The sequence below is a fragment of the Amblyraja radiata genome, chromosome 14 (assembly GCF_010909765.2).
Source record: "Amblyraja radiata isolate CabotCenter1 chromosome 14, sAmbRad1.1.pri, whole genome shotgun sequence".
Classification (NCBI taxonomy): Eukaryota; Metazoa; Chordata; class Chondrichthyes; order Rajiformes; family Rajidae; genus Amblyraja; species Amblyraja radiata.
The window spans coordinates 33,005,655-33,025,212 of NC_045969.1; the positions used below are offsets into that span (position 1 = coordinate 33,005,655).

Sequence of the window (19,558 nt, forward strand, 5' to 3'; positions counted from 1 at the left end):
GGATTTATAAGCACGTTTTGTTAAATGTCACTTGATGATACTGTTGATGATGCAATGTTTGGGTGTTGGGTTGCAGGATAGTAATGATGGAAATGGATTTGACCTGCTTTTGCAGATACAATGTGAATATGTCATTTTGCTTATTGCTAGAAAGATATCAATAGTACTGAAAGAGCACATCTGAAAGTATAGCTTAGCCTGGTGTGTTTTGTCAGCATCATGATACTGTCATGTATATAGCACGTTGTTCTATACTCATTGAACCAGAGTTAATTCTCTAACTTGTTTATGATTTGTAAGAGAGAGAGAGATGTGTGGAGACTGATTGTGCTGGAATTCAATGTTGCTGCTATGTATGGTTCACAGCCTCTCGTGGGTTCTCCGTGTTTATCTGCTGGATATGTTCCGAGTCAGGTCCATTTAGCATAATACTATTATCAGAAAATACAATGGAGGATGCACTCACCATAAAGATATGAGTTCACCATCCCAAGCACTGCATGAAGAACAGATGATGAGGTCATTTCGCAGTGGAGTAGAAAATATGTTTAAGAGAGAACTGCAGTTGCTGGAAAAATCGAAGGTGGACAAAAATGCTGGAGAAACTCAGCGGGTGACGCAGCATCTATGGAGAGAAGGAATAGGCGACGTTTCGGGTCGAGACCATTCTTCGGACTGCTATTTCAAGTCAAGTCAAGTTTATTTGTCACATCCACATACAAGATGTGCAGTGAAATGAAAGTAGCAATGTCTGTGGATTGTGCAAACAACTACAGAACAGAATAGAACAGAATCAGTATTTACATTATTAGAAAAAAACCCCATCAATTTTAAAAAGACACAACACAACAGTAAATTGACTGTTATGAGGAGGCCTTGAAGAACCAATTGGGGTGGAAGATTGCAACCTTCACGTGGTCCGCCCTGTTTCGACGAAAGCAATCAACCCGGCGTGCGCAATCAAATAAGATCATATAGAACAAGTTGTCCTACAACTTTAGTGCTGTGCACGCCATACGCAAGAAGAAGAAGAAGAATCAATTGAGCTGATAATGTATTTGTTGTATCGAGACCCTGCAATAATGCTGGATGGCACTTGGTTATCTTGCACAGAATCTTTCTGGTAAAGGAGCTGCTCTACCAAACTCCAAAGCAATTAGTATTTGGCAGCCTATTGCTTCAGTCTTGTGATCCTTCCTTGGATACAGGATACAGAAATATAGGTGGGTGTCAAAATCTTCTTGTAGTTTCTACTGGAGGGAAACTCGAGGCAAAGTAGACAAATAATGATTACAATATTGTTTATCAAGTTTTCAGCTATCTTTAGACAGATGCTGCCTACCGTTGTGTGTTGCATTTCTCGCTGCAACCTATGTCTCGTGCAATGTGAACAGTAAAGCTAAATACATAAGGCCATTGATACCAATTTTAAGCTATGTTAATTATGTAATTGGATTCATGGTGGGTTAATGTGAAAAGTGAGGAGAAGCATCTAGTGTTTGGGTGGATTGAGGTGGTAGAAAATTGAAGGAAATATTTTCTGGCCCATAGAAATCTTCAATCTCCAATGTTCTTGCCCCGATTTTGTACTAAAATTCTTTGCAATGCGGCACAAATTTACAGCACTTGTTTTCTTGGAGAAAGGAAATGTACTTTTTGGGGACTAAATATATGCCTTTAGAGGAGATTATTGTGCTGATTCAGTATGTCATTAATTTTTGCCCTGAAGAAATTTTAAATCCAGTAACAATGAAGCTGCAGAACTTTGTATTCTGGGATGAACATGAGTCTTGGTGGGTTACCTATCACTGCTCCATGCTAAAGTGGGCTCTGAGGCTTGCATCTGATGTGATTATTGTTAATGTTCTTACGGAATACTCCTAGACTGAAATCAATTGTTGGTGAGGAATATATAGAAGAACCATCACTTGCTTCAAGATTTGAGATCTCTTTGTGAGGAAGGTGTGAATTTGGATTTCACCCTGATCTTCAGTTCTGTTCTCAAGCCAAAATTTTGCCCTGGACTAGTTTCCATAGAGCTGTTTGTAGCAGAGAAATTAGTTTTCCATCTGCAAAAGATCTATTTGGGAAAATGAGGCTGCTGGGAGGAAATAGAGGAATGATGGAAAGCAAACAATCCTTTTTTTTTTGTTATTTAGGCAAAATATATTGTCAGTGCCATTCCACCAACCCTCAGTCTAAAGATTCATTACGAACCACCCCTTCCATCTCTGCGAAACCAGCTTATCCAACGTGTTCCCATGGGATGTGTAATCAAATGCATGGTATACTACAAAGAAAACTTCTGGAGGAAGAAAGGTATGTGTCTTTCCAAAAGACTAATTGATGCTAATAATTATTTTGTACCCAAGTTATGAACTTTTAACAACATTTTGGTTCAGTACTTTTATAGTTAAGCACAATTGATGTCAAAGCCATTTGAAATTTAAAGGGAGTTGAACAAGCTCCCATTAAGCATTCCATGAGCTGCACTGAAATAATTTATATCCGCAAGTACAGAAATTGGTCGATGAGAAACAATTAACAAGCATCCAAAATCTGCAGCCTCCAGTTGCTAATAGGCAGCATTCACTTAGACTTCTAGGTGCACTGGAAGACCATTGAGTTTTGGGTAGACCAAAGTGCATCTTTCACTGAGTTAATTAAGTTATATTCAGCAGCACCTAACGTTTGCTTTGCTATGAGTCCCTGCCATGGAACAGCCAATAGGTTAGAGGATCCTTTGTTAGGCAGTTTGCATGACAGATCTCCAGAAGGACCCTTGCAATCTTGTTCAAATCTTCTTGGCAAATGCAGTGTTCAGAAAGAGGTGGATGATTGTCTTGTTCTTTATCACAGCTGTTTGAGGTCAGGATTCATTGGGAGAGAGACTCTGACTGTGCTGGATCTCGCAGGGAGAGTCGCATCTCATTACTCACCAAGCAAGGTCAAATGGTTTTGACAGTCTTGACCAAAGATCTTATAGCGGAGATCTTTGGTCTTGACAAATGGTTTTGACAGTCTTGACAAATGGTTTTGACAGTCTCTGCTTGGAGAACCATTCCTGTGGATGCACTATGTCTTTCTCCTATAGAGCCTGCAGGAAGTTCCATGCTCACCACTGATACACTTGTGGTCAAAGAGATTTTCTGCAGGCTGCAGAAAGACACAAGGACAGGTAGTGCGGCAAAGTCCAATTGAATGGAACGTTGAGGTGCATAGTTGATGTCTCTCCATTGCTGGTTTTGATTTGCAATAGAATCTTGGATGCTTTCCATCCTGCAGTGGATCAGTTGTGACGGGATTACAAAAATGCAATCAGGGTAGTGGGTAATGGCTTCCCTTCTAATGTCTGGGGAGCAAGATTTTCCCCTGACTTCCATCATCGGTCAAGGCATGCAAGCTCATAATTAGCAGCACTTCCATGGTTATGTCGTGGCGACAGCTCATTACTAGTTAATGCACTCCTCATGGAACAATTCTGCTGCCGTTACTGGCCACAGCACTGCGAGGATGCTGAATTTTGAGCTGCCAGTTTAGTGCTGAGCCTATCCCTTTAATCCTGACAGTAATGCAACACAACACAATGAAGAATATCTTTGGTGTGAAATGTGCACTGTGCTCTTTCAATGTGGAAGAATACTGAATCATTCACTGCAGGAGCATGATAGATGATTGTAAGAGCCACTCCTTCCTTACTCTGTAATTCTCGGGTTGTCCTAAAGTATTGAGGACTTAGACATTGATTGCTAAAGAGCCTGGTACATTTGCCCTAATATCTAATTCTATGAATATAACTATACCAGGCTTTCACCTGATGAGATGGTGCGACAGCTGTCTTTATTTAAGCTTCAGTTCCCAAAGGTTTTTGAGTATTTTATGCCTTTGTCCAGATTGCCCTTGTTGGGGGTGTACTACAGACCCCCGAATAGTCAATCTGTGTAGAGCCACAGGAGATGGGCAAGGTCCTAAATTAGTATTTCTCCTCTGTATTTACCGAGGAGAAAGACAGTAGGATGGAGGAAATTGGATCAGTCACTGGAAGTGTCGTGAGAGCAGCCAAGCTTACCGTCGAAGAAGTACTGAAGGTAGACAAATCTCCAGGGCCTGATCAGATATATCCAAGGACATTGAGGGAAACTAGAATGGAAATTGCGGGAGCCCTGTTTGAAATTTACGAGTCGTTCTTAAATACAGGAGAGGTGCCAGAAGATTGGAGGGTGGCAAATGTTGTGCCTCTTTTCAAGAAGGGCTGCAGGGAAAATGCTGGGAACTATATGCCGGTGAGCTTAACATCTGTAGTTGGTATGTTACTGGAGAGTATTCTGAGGGATAGGTTATACAGGTATTTGGATGGGTAAGGGCTGATTAGGGACAGTCAGCATGGTTTTGGACGTGTCAAGAAGGTTGATGAGGGCAGAGCTGTAAATGTTGTGTACATGGACTTCAGTAAAGCATTCAACAAGATTCAGCATGGTAGGCTGCTCTGGAAGGTTAGATCGCATGGGATCCAAGGAGAGATAGTTGAATGGTTCCATGGAAGAAGTTGAAATTGGTTCCATGGAAGAAAGCACATTAGGCAGGAAATGGAGTTGCGTAAACTGATGGGACTGAAGGCTTATGAATCCCCAGGGCCTTATGGTCTGCATCCTAGGGTACTTAAGGAAGTAGCTCTACAAATCATGGATGCATTGGTGATCATTTCCCAATGTTCTATAGATTCAGGATCAGTTCCTGTGGATTGGAGGGTTACTAATATTATCCCACTTTTTAAGAAAGGCGGGAGAAACAGGGAATTAGCCTGATATCAGTGGTGGGGGAAGATGCTGGCGTCAATTATAAAAGATGAAATAGCGGCACATTTGGAAAGGATAACAGGATCGGTCCGAGTCAGCATGGATTTATAAAGGGGAAATCATGCTTGACTGATCTTCTGGAATTTTTTGAAGATGTAACTAGGAAAATGGACAAGGGAGAGCCAGTGGATGTAGTGTACCTGGACTTTCAGAAAGCATTTGATAAGGTTCCACATAGGAGATTAGTGGGCAACATTAGAGCACATGGTATTAGGGGTAGGGTATTGACATGGATAGAAAACTGGTTGGCAGACAGGAACCAAAGAGTAGGGATTAACGGGTCCCTTTCAGAATGGCAGGCAGTGACTAGTGGGGTACCGCAAGGCTCAGTGCTGGGACTGCAACTATTTACAATATACATCAATGATTTAGATTAAGGGATTCAAAGATAGAGCTCTTAAAGATAGCGGAGTCAGGGGATATGGGGAGAAGGCAGGAACGGAGTACTGAATGTGGATGATCAGCCATGATCACAGTGAAATGCGGTGCTGGCTCGAAGGGCCAAATGGCCTACTCCTGCACCTATTGTCTATTGAAGCAGAGGGTGATGGTGGAAGATTGCTTCGCGGACTGGAGGCCTGTGACTAGTGGTGTGCCTCAGGATTCCGTGTTGGGCCCGCTACTGTTTATCATCTACATCAATGATTTTGATGAGAACATACAGTGCAAGATTAGCAAGTTTGCTGATGATACAAACGTTAGTGGTTTTGCAGATAGTGAAGATGGTTGTGAAAAATTGCACCAGGATCTGGATCGATTAGCCAGGTGGGCCGAGGAATGGTTGATGGAAATTAATACAAAGAAGTGTGAGGTGTTGCATTTTGGGACGTCGAACACGGGCAGGACCTAAACAGTAAATGGTAGGCCTCTGGGTAGTGTTGTAGATCAGAGGGATCTGGGAGTACAGGTGCATGGTTACTTGAAGGTCTAGTCGCAGGTAGATAAGGTGGTCAAAAAGGCTTTTGGCACTTTGGCCTTCATCAGTCAGAGTATTGAGTATAGAAGTTGGGAGGTCATGTTGCAGTTGTATAAGACATTTGTGAGGCCGCATTTAGAATATTGTGTTCAGTTCTGGGCATCATGTTATAGGAAAGATATTGTCAAGCTTGAAAGGGTTCAGAAAATATTTACAATGATGTTGCCAGGACTAGACGGTGTGAGGAGCTATCGAGAGAGGTTGAGTAGGCTGGGTCTCTATTCTATGGAGCGCAGGAAGATGAGGGGAGATCTAATAGAGGTGTACAAAATCATGAGAGGAATAGATCGGGTAGATGCACAGAGTCTTTTTCCCAGAGTAGGTGAATCGAGGACCAGAGGACATAGGTTCAAGGTGAAGGGGAAAAGATTTATTAGGAATCCGAGGGGTAACATTTTTGCACTATTGGTAGTGGATGTATGGAACAAGCTGCCAGAGGAGGCAGTTGAGGCTGGGACTATCCCATTGTTTCAGAAACAGTTAGAGAGGTACATGGATAGGACAGGTTTGGAGGATATGGACCAAGCGCAGGCAAGTGGGACTAGTGTAGCTGGGACATTGTTGGCGGTGTGGGCGAGTTGGGCCGAAGGGCCTGTTTCCACATTGTATCACTCTATGACTCTATGAGAGTGACATCAGCATGACTGAATCTGATATTAGGTTGATGCCAGATGAACTGTTTGGTTGAAGATGGATGCAAAGTGCTGGAGTAACTCAGTGAGCCAGGCAGCATCTCTGGAGAAAAGGATGGGAGATGTTTATGCTGGAACTTTCTTCAGACTGAAAGTGGTGGGGTGGGGGGGGGGGGGGGGGTGAAGAGTTCGAGGCAAGAAAAGACCAGGATCAATCACAGCTGATACTTGGTTATTGGCTTTCCAAGTAGCTGGGCTGCTCATGAGGGCAGTTCCGGGGTAACCACACTGCTGGAGTCATGTATAGGCCAGGTTTGGAACGGTAGATATCCTTACCCGAGGGAAGACATTAGAGAACCAGATGGGTTTTTATGACATTCCAGTAATTTCATGACCGCTATTATCAAGACTAATTGTCTTTCACGGTAGATAATTAATTAATTGAATTTAAATTACCCAGATGCTGTGGCAGTGTTTAAACTCTGGATTGTTAGTCTAGGTTTCTGGATTACTGACCAGCAATTTAACAGCTCCACCACTGTTCCTTGTGAGTGATGAGACACAACAATGCTGTAGTTATGAATCAATCATTTTAATTAATTTCTGTCAAGTGTTAAACCAATGGATAAGGAATTCTTAATGATAGCTTCAAGAACCACTAATCCAGATTTGTCACTAGAAGCAACTATAATTAATTTATGACATATCTCAAATTTAGTTCAGTTTAGATCCAAGAGTTTAGTTTAGTTTAGCTTAGTGGTACAGCGCGGAAACAGGCCTTTCAGCTCACTGAGTCCACACCGACCAGCGCTCTGTGCACATTAGCACTGTCCTACACACACCAGGGATAATTTACATTTATACCAAGCCAATTGACCTATAAACCTGTACATCTTTGGAGTGTGGGAGGAAACCGGTCGGAGGAAACCCATGGGGAGAACGTACAAACTCTGTACAGGCAGCACCCGTAGTCGGGATTGAACCTGGGTGTCTGGCGCTGCAAGTGCTGTATGCAGCAACTTTACCGCTGCGCCATGGCAATGCCCTATAAAAATGACTCGTATTTTATGCCAGAATATTATTTTCTGAACAATTATCTAATTTTGGCTAACTTTAAGTTAATCAAAGTTGCTGCCCCCTCTCCTCTCAATAAGGAGGCTGCTTCATTGTATTACCAGTCACTCAAAGGTTGTTTCACAAATAAGTTTTACATTTACCCACAAAATCAGCCTGTTCCATTGGGTTTTATTTTGATTAAGTTGAATCTGCTTGCCTCTGTTATCTTGTCTTGTTTTTCCTTTATTTGAATCCCTTTTTGTTTCTTTTCATGAAACTTCATCTGCCTCCTGCTGTCCCAATTACCAAGAACACACATTTATTTCTATGGAATGTCATATTTACTTTACACAAATAATTGTTCATCTTTGCACTGCCATCCTTGTCCTCGTTTAGTTTAGTTTATAAATACAGCTTGGAAACAGGCCGTCTGGCCCACCGAGTCTGCACCGACCAGCGATCCCTGCACATTAACTATCCTACACACAATAGGGATAATCTTTACACATATATCAAGCCAATTAACCTACAAACCCATACGTCTTTGGAGTGTGGGAGGAAACCAAAGATCTCGGAGAAAACCCACGCGGTCATGGGGAATACGTGCAAACTCCGATTAGACAGCACCCGTAGTCTGGATCGGACCCTGGTCTCTGGCACTGCAAGCGCTGTAAGGCAGCAATTCTACCGCTGCGCCACCGTGCCGTATTTGTACTATTAAAGATTTCTTCTAAATCATATATGAAGATACTATGTAATAAGTTGTAAATATATTATTAGTTAGTTGAAAATCTCTATCAGAATTAGATGTGTCATTTCTTTTTTTAATCAGACTATTGTGGAAGCATGATCATTCAAGATGAGGAATCTCCTATTGGCCTTACTCTGGATGACAGCAAACCAGATGGGTCGTTTCCTGCTATCATTGGGTAAGTTTATAATGGCATAGACACTGACAGCAGACTCTTCAAGGGATACAGTCATCAGAATTGCAATGGTGATTTAAGATTGGTTCCAATGAGGCATTTAACAAGGTCTCTCATGGTAAACTAATTCAGAAGATTAAGATGCATTGGATCCATGTGATTTGATAGTTTGGATTCAGAGCTATCTTACTCAAGGAAGACCAGGACTAGGAGGGAAGGATGTTATTCTTGCTAGAGGGCCTTGACCAGTGGTGTTCCACACAGATCAGAAACATAAAAACATAGAAACATAGAAATTAGGTGCAGGAGTAGGCCATTCGGCCCTTGGAGCCTGCACCGCCATTCAATATGATCATGGCTGATCAGTGTTGGGACTTCTATTTTTGTGATAATATATAAATGATTTGGCTGAAAATATAGATGGGTTGGTTAGTAAGTTAAAACATACACAACCTCCCCCTCCCACCCCCAACCCCACTCCCCCAAACTCATAGTACATTGATGATTGCATATGTGCTGTTTCCAGCACAAGCAATTTCATCACCTGGACTAGTCATTTGCAATTTCATCTCCTGTACCTCTTCCAATTGTTGCATTCAGCTTTTACATTAATAGTGTAATTCTACATCCATTTGTTATGAATTTAGGTTTGTTATAGTTATCGTCTTAAATTCAGTGGTGTCACTTAATATCGTAGGCAGTAAGAGTGATTTACTCTTATGGAATAAAGTCTTGCTTCTCTTTCTCAGTTCATGATAATTCTTCAGTGGATGTAATCCTCTCATTGTTCAAATGGATAGCCGTGTTTTTAACACATGTTCAATCAATTTGAAGATTGAATTAGCATCATGTGCTGCAAGATTTGGATTAAATCATAATGCAACTTACTTCCAGGATATGATGAATGTGAAGATTAGTAGTTATGAGCAGAAACACTTTGTTATCCCCAGGTAGTAATGTGAACATATTGTTGCTGTACATCATTATGCATCTTGCTTCATTTAACAAAGAAACAAAGCCCTCTGCATCCTACCTTATGAGGTTGTTCTTTTTCGGCTCCTTCTGCTTTGGTTGCAGACATTGTTTTTTAGTTGACTGATATTCTTCTTTATTCATGACCCTAATAACTGAGGCATGTGCCCTAGTATTTGTGTTCAGCTGCTTCTTCAGCTCAGTGAAGTCATCAGTCAAAACTAGAGAGGATTATTCTTGCCTGTCAGCAACCATTTATTCAGTCTATTTAAGCCTTCATATAATGGGGGCACAGATGACTGCTGCATTTTGGTGACATTGTGGGATAATGAGCATTTAATTGTAATACGTCGGTGGATGTCACAGGAAAATTAATTGCACATAGACACACAGATGCGGAATTCCAGAGATGAAGTGGGAGACATTACCCTTAACATCAGGGTAGGTGTGCACCCACATTGTGGGATGGGGTGGAGAGGTTGCAAGTAAGACTGAAAGCATTGGTGAGCACGTGTTAACTCTCTGGTGCAGCCCAGCCCATTTTCAGAACAAGGTGCTAAATTGGAATCTAAGCAACCTAAAAATATGTCATGTCTATTCAGGACAATTGAGACATAGCTCTTTGAGCACAACTGTGTGTCACATTGGATGGTTGCTACACCTTTATAACAAGTGCAGCTAGGACAAAACATAAAGTGCTGGAGGAACTTAGTGGGTCAAGCAGCTTCAGTGAAGGGAATCGACAGGCAACATTTTGGTTCAGGACCCTTCTTCAGTAGAATTAGGGAGGAGAATGGTGGAGAAATGAGGTGGGGGTGGGGCAAAGCCTGGCAAGAGATAAACGGATACAGGCGAGAGATGTTTGTTGGCAGATGGGTGGAGTAAGTGACAAAGACCAGAGGGGAACAGAATGTAAAGCCAGACAGTGGGATATAGATGGAAGGGGATGGGAGAGGGGACAGAGTGGGGATGGTAGGGAAATAGACCCCTTTGGCATGGGAGATAAGCGTCAGGAGGAGGGGAAAGGAGCGATGTGACTGGGGGGTGGTGGGAAATGGTGGGAGAGATGTGTGTCTACTGGAGTGGGGGAGCGAGATACAGGAAAGAGAGGGGGAATAGACGTATTATTTAAAATTGGAAAATTCGATATTTATACCATTGGGGGTTGTAAGCTACCCAAGTGCAGCTTGTTGATTTTTCTATTAATCTTTCAGTACATCAATTGAATTAATGCTTTCTAAATGAATATGCTGTGTGAAAAATTGCATTGGAAGTATACTTGCATTTTTTTTTTGAGGGAGTATATAGCAGCATAGGGCGGTTTGGATGCAAAAATATCTCCAATTCTTCTCTTTCAGGTTTATCCTTGCTCGAAAAGCACGGCGTCTGGTAAATCTCACAAAGGAAGAGAGGTAAGTGGATATTTTGGAATCTTTGGAATTCTCTGCCACAAAAGTTCCATGGGACTCTATGCCAGGTATATTTAAAAAAAATAGCAGGATATGGGTTAGTGCAGGAAAAAAGCAGAGGTAAAAGAATCAGCCATGATCATTTGAAATTACAAAGTGGGTACAACCAGCTGAAAGGCCATTTACCCATTTCTATTTTGTGAAAACTTAAATGTTAATACTATGCTTAATAATGAACAACCTTGAAGGGTCTCAACCCGAAACATCACCTATTCCTTTTCTCCGGAGATGCTCCCTGACCCACTGAGTTACTCCAGCTTTTTATGTCTATCTTCAGTTTAAATCAGCATCTGTCGTCCCTTCCTACACAATGCAAAATGTCTGATCTTTGACCTCTAAAGTTTCTTCCCAAAGTCTTTCCATATTTTCTTTATGATGGTACTTAAAACCTGCATGCCTAAAGTCACCTGAAGTTTTCATCTGATTCATTTCTTGTGAAGCATACTGGGTACTCTTCCTAAATGCACAATATATGTGCCAGCAATCATAATCAGCTAACTATTTTGTAAAAGACAAACAGCTGGAGGAACTCAGCAGATCAGGCAGCATCTGTGGACTGCAGATACCTCCTGGCCTGCTGAGTTCCTCCAGCACTTTTTGTTTTGCTCAAGATTCCAGCATCTGCAGTCTTTTGGGTCTCTATTTTTGTAAAATGTATTTCTGAAGTTGTTTAAATTTGCCACTGAATATGTCACTTAAATTTGGTACATCAATATGTGAGGTGTGCAACTCATAAAAATGATATAGACTAAAAATGCTGGAGTAACTCAGCGGGACAGGGAGTATCTCTGGAGAGAAGGAATGGGTGACATTTCGGGTCGAGACCTATCTGAAGAAGAGTCTCGACCCAAAATCAGATTTAATTGATTGTATATAGTGGAAAGAGACCGTTTGCTTTTTCGCGCCATGTCTTTTGATTGTCTATTCCTTTTCTCCAGAGATGCTGCCTGTCCCGCTGAGTTACTCCAGCATTTTGTGTCTATCTTCGATTTAAACCAGCATATGCAACTCTTTCCTACTCATAAAAATTGATTTCCAGCTTTGTTGGTCCATTGGTATTTAGATATATTGGTGTTTTATTCTTCATTAACAATATATTAAATCCTGCTTTTTTTAATCATTAGGGTTTTTTTGGTCATTACGGTTTTACTCTACCATGCAATATGTAAGCACTGTTTATAAATTGGCATGTTTATTTGATTTAATATGATTTAAGGACATTACTTACAAATTTGTGAAGAAGTAATGGCTGAAACTCAAATGTACAGCTTGTTGTGCCCAGAAAGCTACATTCCACCCAGGCATGTATTTTCATTTTCATGACTTATTTGTGATATGGATAATTTTTATGTCGTGCAGGATGCAGAAGATCTGTGAGATTTATGCCAAGGTTCTTGAAACTGATGAGGCATTACATGTAAGCTGTTTCTTCTTGCATTCCTGTTGGTTTTATTTGATATTCAGATTTAACACCTTGCAAAGATGCACCTCACCTTAGAGTAAGATCTTCAACCCCTTATGTTCTTATACTTTTGATCAAGAGACATAAATATACGAGATCTATTTTACTACTATTCTGATCAATACCCTGGTCTCAATGGCAATTTCAAATATAAGCAGGTTTTGGAAACAGGATTTTACCTGCTAAGGTCATGTTAAAAGCCAGTTCTGAAAAAAAGCTTGCAGAACTGGGATAAATACAGAGGGTCTTGAATCACAGAATGGACCAATATAGTTATCCCTCTACATTCCAGGGTAAACTGGCAATAATAGAAAACTTGTAACTTGAGAAAATGTTTCTTATTTTTTTGTTCAATGTTAAAACTCTAGTTTAAACCTTGATTGTAATCACATTTCCACTGACTGGATAACTCACAGATTTCACTGTATCTGTACATGTGACGATAAACTAAACTAAAATCAAGTGGATGTCGATCTTTGTCGACACAGCTGAACAGTTGTTTTAACAAGGATCACTCTTCACTAGACAATGATTTCAATTGTTGTTGCTAACAGTAAGCATCTGTGATACAACGGTAAAAAGAAAAGCACCCAAATGGGTCAGTTATGTTGTAGTGAAAATTCACATATGGAACATTAGTTATTGAAGGGAAAGCTGCACTGGATGTGCAACTTATCATAATTATCAATTTGTTAGTGTCCTCTGATGAAGAACTCTATCTACATCTAGGCCAGTGGATTATTCATTATTTGAACTAAACTCCAGGAGATTTTAAGGCTATCACTGCCTTTACATTTATGACAAAGGTACCGCCTGATATCCAGAGACAGAGTTATGGCAGCAGTGATTTAACTATTCATTTATCAAAATCAAATTCAGCGAAATCTTCCCCCCCCCCCCCCCCTTGTGTAGCTGATATATTTTCAGAGTCACACTTGGCAGTGTGTCTTTTCAGCTGCCAGTGGATTTAATCAATTGCCCTCCCCGTGACACTGGACAATCTGTATGCATGCCACATAATGTCAAGGGCAGCACTTCAAAATATTATTTTCGGTTCAAATCCAGCTGGAGCTCAGGCACTGATCAGATACTCAGGCTCTTCACTTCTTCAGCTCTTTCCAATAGCAGCTGTGCATTATCATTTTTCATAGTCCGATTACTTTGAGAGTGAAAAAACAGGAAACCATTGCACTGGCCAATGTCAGTTTCTATTCTAATTTATTCTAATTAACTTGTTCTTCACTGTGCAGATAGGAAGGTGACTGGAGGTTGAGCCAAAGCTCAATCACCCAAGATTACCAGACTTGGATTTGGAGGTTGGCAGCCCGCCATTGGACAATGAAACAAATAAATTGTATTTTTCCTTGTACGCACTACTGAACAGATCCTGGGTTTAGACAGAGTAAACTACCAGCTTTGGAGTTTAAACCTCAAGCCACACCCATCACATATGAAACAGCAATTAATGGGGGGGAAATCAGACAAATAAGAGCTTTTCATCGTGGTCACAAGCCAAGACCAGCGAGAACGAGCCAAACCTGTCTTGGACCAATCTGAATCTTGGGTGCATAACAATCTCATTAATAAAAACAGAAATTGCTGTCAACATTTAGCAGTTAGCTTTAAATTGTTTACAGAGCTAAGGCAAGTAAAGGAGAAGAAAATAACTAAGAAGCCATTTAAATGCAAGTTGTAGCAAGTATTATAATACGTTCAGTTCAGTTTTATTTGTCATATGTAGCCTAACAGTTCAGACAGTGTCTATGGTGGGGGTGGGAGGTGTTGTGGAGAACCGAGTTACTGTTATAGAAGTAGAACCGTACAACAGAAAGGGCTATTTCTCATAGAAAGAGAGAGAGGTTCATTTGAAATTGTTGAATTTGATATTGAGTCTGGTTGAAAATGAGGTGCTACTCCTCAAGCACGATTACAAGGCATCATTGGAACAAAGGCAAACCGAGGCACGGTCAGAATTGGAGTGGGGTGGAAAATTAAAATGGGAGTGGATTAAAAACAGAAGATTTGCAGAGCAGTTACCCAAATTGCATTTGTACACATTGTGTCTTTGCATTTTGCACAGCCTGTCCATTATGAAGAAAAGAACTGGTGTGAAGAGCAGTATTCAGGTGGATGTTACACTGCATACTATCCTCCAGGAATTATGACTCAGTATGGCAAGTAAGTGCAATAATGTTATTACTTTTGTCAGCTGTTGAAAACTTGCTTGCAACTAAATGAATTCAGAATAGGGTTCATTAATGTGGAGGGCTGCGGTCAATCAGATATTAAATATTTTCAGACATGGGTTCGATGCATTTTTGGACTTCGAGGAAATCGAGGGCAATGGTCAAATCCCGATCTCAATGATAGATGAAGCAGATGCAAGGGTCCTCTTGGTACATTGCTGCTTCTATTTTTTATGTGGTTTTAAAAGAGATTTCTAATATAATCGTGCTTCGGCATTTTCTAGTGAAATCAAACTTCTTTATAATGGTCAGTGGGGTCTAAACCTGCTTCTGTAGATCAGGTTAACAATCTGTACAGGCACTCCCTGATTTAAAGATGAACTGATTTATGAAACGTTTGCACAAATTCTCCAATACATTTTAAAAACATTTTTCTGGATAGTGGTAACAATAATGTTTCATGGTATTCATTAATAACTAGATACAGTATAAATTCCATTAATTTAATTATGGGTGACAATTCAATGAAGTTAAATAATTACAGCAACTGTATATAGTCTATACTATTTGAGTAGCTATAGAAAACGCACATCTCAGACTTATGGACAATTTTTGAGAATGAAACCCTTACATAACCTGAGGACTATCTGTATATACTCCCAAGTATGCTGTTCCTCAGTCATGATGTGCTCATGAATTCTTAAACATAGTTATACCATCTTAATATGTGGCAGTAAATATCTCTTAGGCACTGTTATAATCATTTGTATATCTTCATTGTATGCCAAGAAAAACAATGGAATAATTTTACTTTGCGTGCTATCTAAATTTGAGAAAAATCTTCCATACATGATTTCAAGATAATACATGTGCTCAACAGTTAGTGCAAAGAGAATGAACAGAGTATAGTGTTACGTATTCAGAGAAGGTGCAGATTTAAAAAAATGTGCAAAGTGCACAACAAGGTAAATTGAGCGGATGAGAACACATTCCTTTGCTTGAGAGAGGATTGTTCAAGAGTCTGGAATCAGCAGTGAAGAACCTGTGCTTGGATTTGGTGGGACGTGCTTTCAAGCTTTTGTACCTTCTGCCCGACAGAAGGAATGACCAGGGTTCCCTGATTATGTTAGCTTTCTTGAAGTCTTGGGCAAAACAGTTGCAAATTAAGCTGTGATGCATCTGCTAGAATTATTTCTATGGTGCATCAGTAGAAAATGGTAAAGGTAATTTAAGACATGTCAAATTTCTTTTGTGTGGAAGCAGAAGTGTTGATGTGCTTTATGCCATGGCATTAATGTGATTGGATCGGCACAAATTGTTGGACAAATGCCTAGGAACTTGAGACTGGTGACCGTCTCCATTTCAGTAGCATTGATCAGACTGGGACTTGTACACCATTCAGTTTCCTGAAGTCAAGACTTAGCTCGTTCATTTTGATGACAGAGAGGGAGATCAGTGTCCCCATGTTAAAGAGCTTTCTATTTCCTTCCTGTACTCTGTCTCTTCATAGTTTGAGATGCAGCCTACTGTGGTGGTGTCATCTACGAACTTGTAAATGGAATCGGAGCAAAGTTTGGCTGCACAATCATGATATAGGGAGTGGTAGTGTAAGGAAATTAAGACATGGTCTTGCGGGGCACCTGTGTTGAGAATTATTGTGGAGGACGTACTGTCTGCTATCCTCATTCATTGTGGTCTATGGGTGAGAAAAGCAAGGATATAGTTACAGTGGGGGCGGGGTGGGATTTCTGAGTTTTAGGCCCAGGATTTGGGTGGCATTATGGGAATGAACGTGCAGCTGCAGTCAATGAATGGGACACAGGTGTCGTTGATATGCAGATGATCCAGAGATGAGCGTAGGGCCAGGGTGATGCCGCCGCTTGTGGAGTTGTTGTGTCTGTAGGCAAATTGCAGTGGGTCAAGGTTGTTTGGAGTTAATGGGCACCATGACCAGCTTCTCAAAATACATCATGATAAAATGTCAGAACCTCCTGGACAGTATCATTAAGGAACGTTATCTTGCTTTTCTTTGATAGCGATGATTGGGTTATTTTGAAGCAGACGAGAACTTCAGAATGGAGTAGGGAGAAGATAAAGAGGCTCACTAATATTCCTGCCAGCTAGTCGACAGTTTCTGAAGAGGCTCCATCCACGGCAATAGCTTTCCACAGGTTTACTCATGGGAAGGGCCGATCGGTGACTATGGGACCAGGTGACATTATTACATTGCCCTGCTTTTAAAAATGCATAGAATGCATTGAGCTCAGAAGTGAAGCATAGGAATGGGAAAGGAATTCCAGAAATCAGTAAATATGCACCATCTGTTATACATGCTTGTTTGTGCGCATGTACATTTTGATCGATTAACTGCAATTGTGGTTCAGTATTCTAAACCATCGTGATGTTGAATAATTTTATTTTTGAAGAACCCTGAGACAGCCATTTCAGAAGATCTACTTTGCTGGAACTGAGACAGCCACTGAGTGGAGTGGATACATGGAAGGTGCCGTGCAGGCTGGAGAGAGAGCAGCCAGAGAGGTAGGGCACAGCAAACACTAAACTGTAATAAAATAGCATTTTTATATTATATTGCAATTATTTGAAAGCAGTTTAACAGTGCTGAGGTGTTACAGGATTTCCTGACAAGTTTAAAATGGAAATAGCTTTTTTAATGAGTAAGAACATTCCTGGAATCTCAAATATGAAATACTCTATGTATGTTGCATATAGCTTAAAACAATGTTTACCACTGGAGTCGACACACAGATTAATTAATTCTTTTATTTTGGAAGATGTCATGTGAAGTGAAAATTTTGTTCGTACACAGAGCTTTGCACATAAATGATAGTGTTAATGGTGGCACTCCCTGCAAGTCAGAAGGATGCAGATTTAAGGTAAATTGCAGAGATGACCACATCATCTAGCCTGACAGTCAGAGCAGTACTGAGGGAGTGATGAACTGAAATGCCAAACTAAATTAAACTGAGTCATGGTCTGTCCTTTCAGAAATTTAAAAAAAAATCCTCGGATGTTATCTGAAGAAATCATGTTATCTGGACAGCATCCATCCTTCAACTAACATAAAAATAATGGTTTTCTGGCATTTTATCTGATTGTTGTTTTATGGGGCTTGCTGTGCCCAACCTTGCAGTCACAGTTATTGTAAGAGGAAACCTTTCAGGGGTGCTTCAATGACCTAATGATTTGAAAATGGAAATGGAAACAAGTACAAGAACTTTTTACTGCCTTTATTACATTATGTTCATCCTAACTACCTTGATTTTCTTTTGTTAATTCCTTTAACAACCTTTGTTAAACTCATTAAATTGTGATATTTACTTGCATCTTACTTTAACTAGAATGCTCTTCTATTCAAGATTACGGTGCCCTTCATAATGTTTGGGACAAAGACCCATAATTTATTTATTTGCCTCTGTACTCCACAACATGCTGTTCAATTCCATTATCAATTCCTCAATAGAATAGCAACCGATGCCTCCATGCAGGAAATCTAGACAATATTTAGGCATGGGCGTGTTAAAGGCAAGTGAAATCCATACCTCAAAACTGCCTGGCTCCAAAATGAAAAAGTCTACCAAACTAAAGATAGGCACAAAAAGCTGGAGTAACTCAGCAGGCCAGGCAACATCTCTGGAGAGAAGGAATGGGTGATGTTTCAGGTCGAGACCCTTTTTCAGACCAAACTACTCTTGATTATCAACACCAACACCAGCAAGTCTCCCACTGTCAATTTCCTGGGAATCACCATTTGACCAGTGCATCTGCAGATTTTGATGGAGGCCGTTACTCTATCATACTTGGGAAGAAATATTATTTTTGTTAGTTTGTAACTTTGCTTCACCTGGTTAAGTCTATTGTAATCTTTACATTATATCAGTAGAGCGAAAGGCATGGGTGCCGACTTGAGGCGACTAAATAGGATTTGAAATGGGCAGCTGGAGCAGTGGGGTGAGCAAAGCACTTAAATTATTCATAAAGACAATTATGATATTGATCAGTTGGCCTAGTTGGAACAGGGTGATCATGACTTCTGGGCAACAATATGGAAATATGGAACCTGTTCTATGAGGTGAATGGGTAAAATTGGTTAGTAGCTGGGGCTCCAACTTAGCAACAAACCATCCCAAGCTGCGCAGAATATATGTGCTTCGGTTTGCTGCAATTTCCCTCTCCAACTTTATGCATGTATGTACCTGTTCTGAGAAAATAATATGGTGAATACCTGTGAAGAAGAAGAATAAAGGATAAACAATTATTTCCAGTAGGAATTGAAAGGCCCAAATAATTTAATTAACTATTGCTTGTATTTGAAAAGTAGCAACATTTATAGAAAATAGACAATAGGTGCAGGAGTAGGCCATTCTGCCCTTCGAGCCAGCACGGCCATTTAATGTGATCATGGCTGATCATCCCCAATCAGTACCCCGTTCCTGCCTTTTCCCCATATCCCCTGACTCCGCTATCTTCAAGAGCCCTATCCAGCTCTCTTTTGAAAGCATCCAGAGAACCTGCCTCCACCGCCCTCTGAGGCAGAGAATTCCACACACTCACAACTCTCTGTGAGAAAAAGTGTTTCCTCGTCTCCATTCTAAATGGCTTACCCCTTATTTTTAAACTGTGGCCCCTGATTCTGGACTCCCCCAACATCGGGAAATTGTTTCCTGCCTCCAGCGTGTCCAAACCCTTAACAATCTTATATGTTTCAATAAGATCCCCTCTCATCATTCTAAACTCCAGAGTGTACAAGCCCAGCTGCTTCATTCTCTCAGCATATGACAGTTCCGCCATCCCGGGAATTAACCATGTAAACCTACGCAACATTCCCTCAATAGCAAGAATGTCCTTCCTCAAATTAGGGAACCAAAACTGCACACAATACTCCAGGTGTGGTTTCACTAGGGCTCTGTACAACTGCAGAAGGACATATTTGCTCCTATACTCGACTCCTCTTGTTATAAAGGCCAACATGCCATTTGCTTTCTTCACTGCCTATAGTACCTGC

General features: G+C 40.7%; 1 protein-coding gene across 1 annotated transcript in view; it reads left to right on the forward strand.

Moving 5' to 3' along the window:
- LOC116980644 (amine oxidase [flavin-containing] B-like) overlaps positions 1-19,558 on the forward strand; it is a 119,934-nt gene that overhangs the window by 83,795 nt on the left and 16,581 nt on the right. The window contains exons 8-13 of the mRNA XM_033033058.1: positions 2,160-2,319; positions 8,353-8,449; positions 10,777-10,830; positions 12,247-12,304; positions 14,430-14,527; positions 16,962-17,073. Coding sequence (XP_032888949.1) covers positions 2,160-2,319; positions 8,353-8,449; positions 10,777-10,830; positions 12,247-12,304; positions 14,430-14,527; positions 16,962-17,073 — 579 coding nt within the window. The remainder of the gene's footprint in view (positions 1-2,159; positions 2,320-8,352; positions 8,450-10,776; positions 10,831-12,246; positions 12,305-14,429; positions 14,528-16,961; positions 17,074-19,558) is intronic.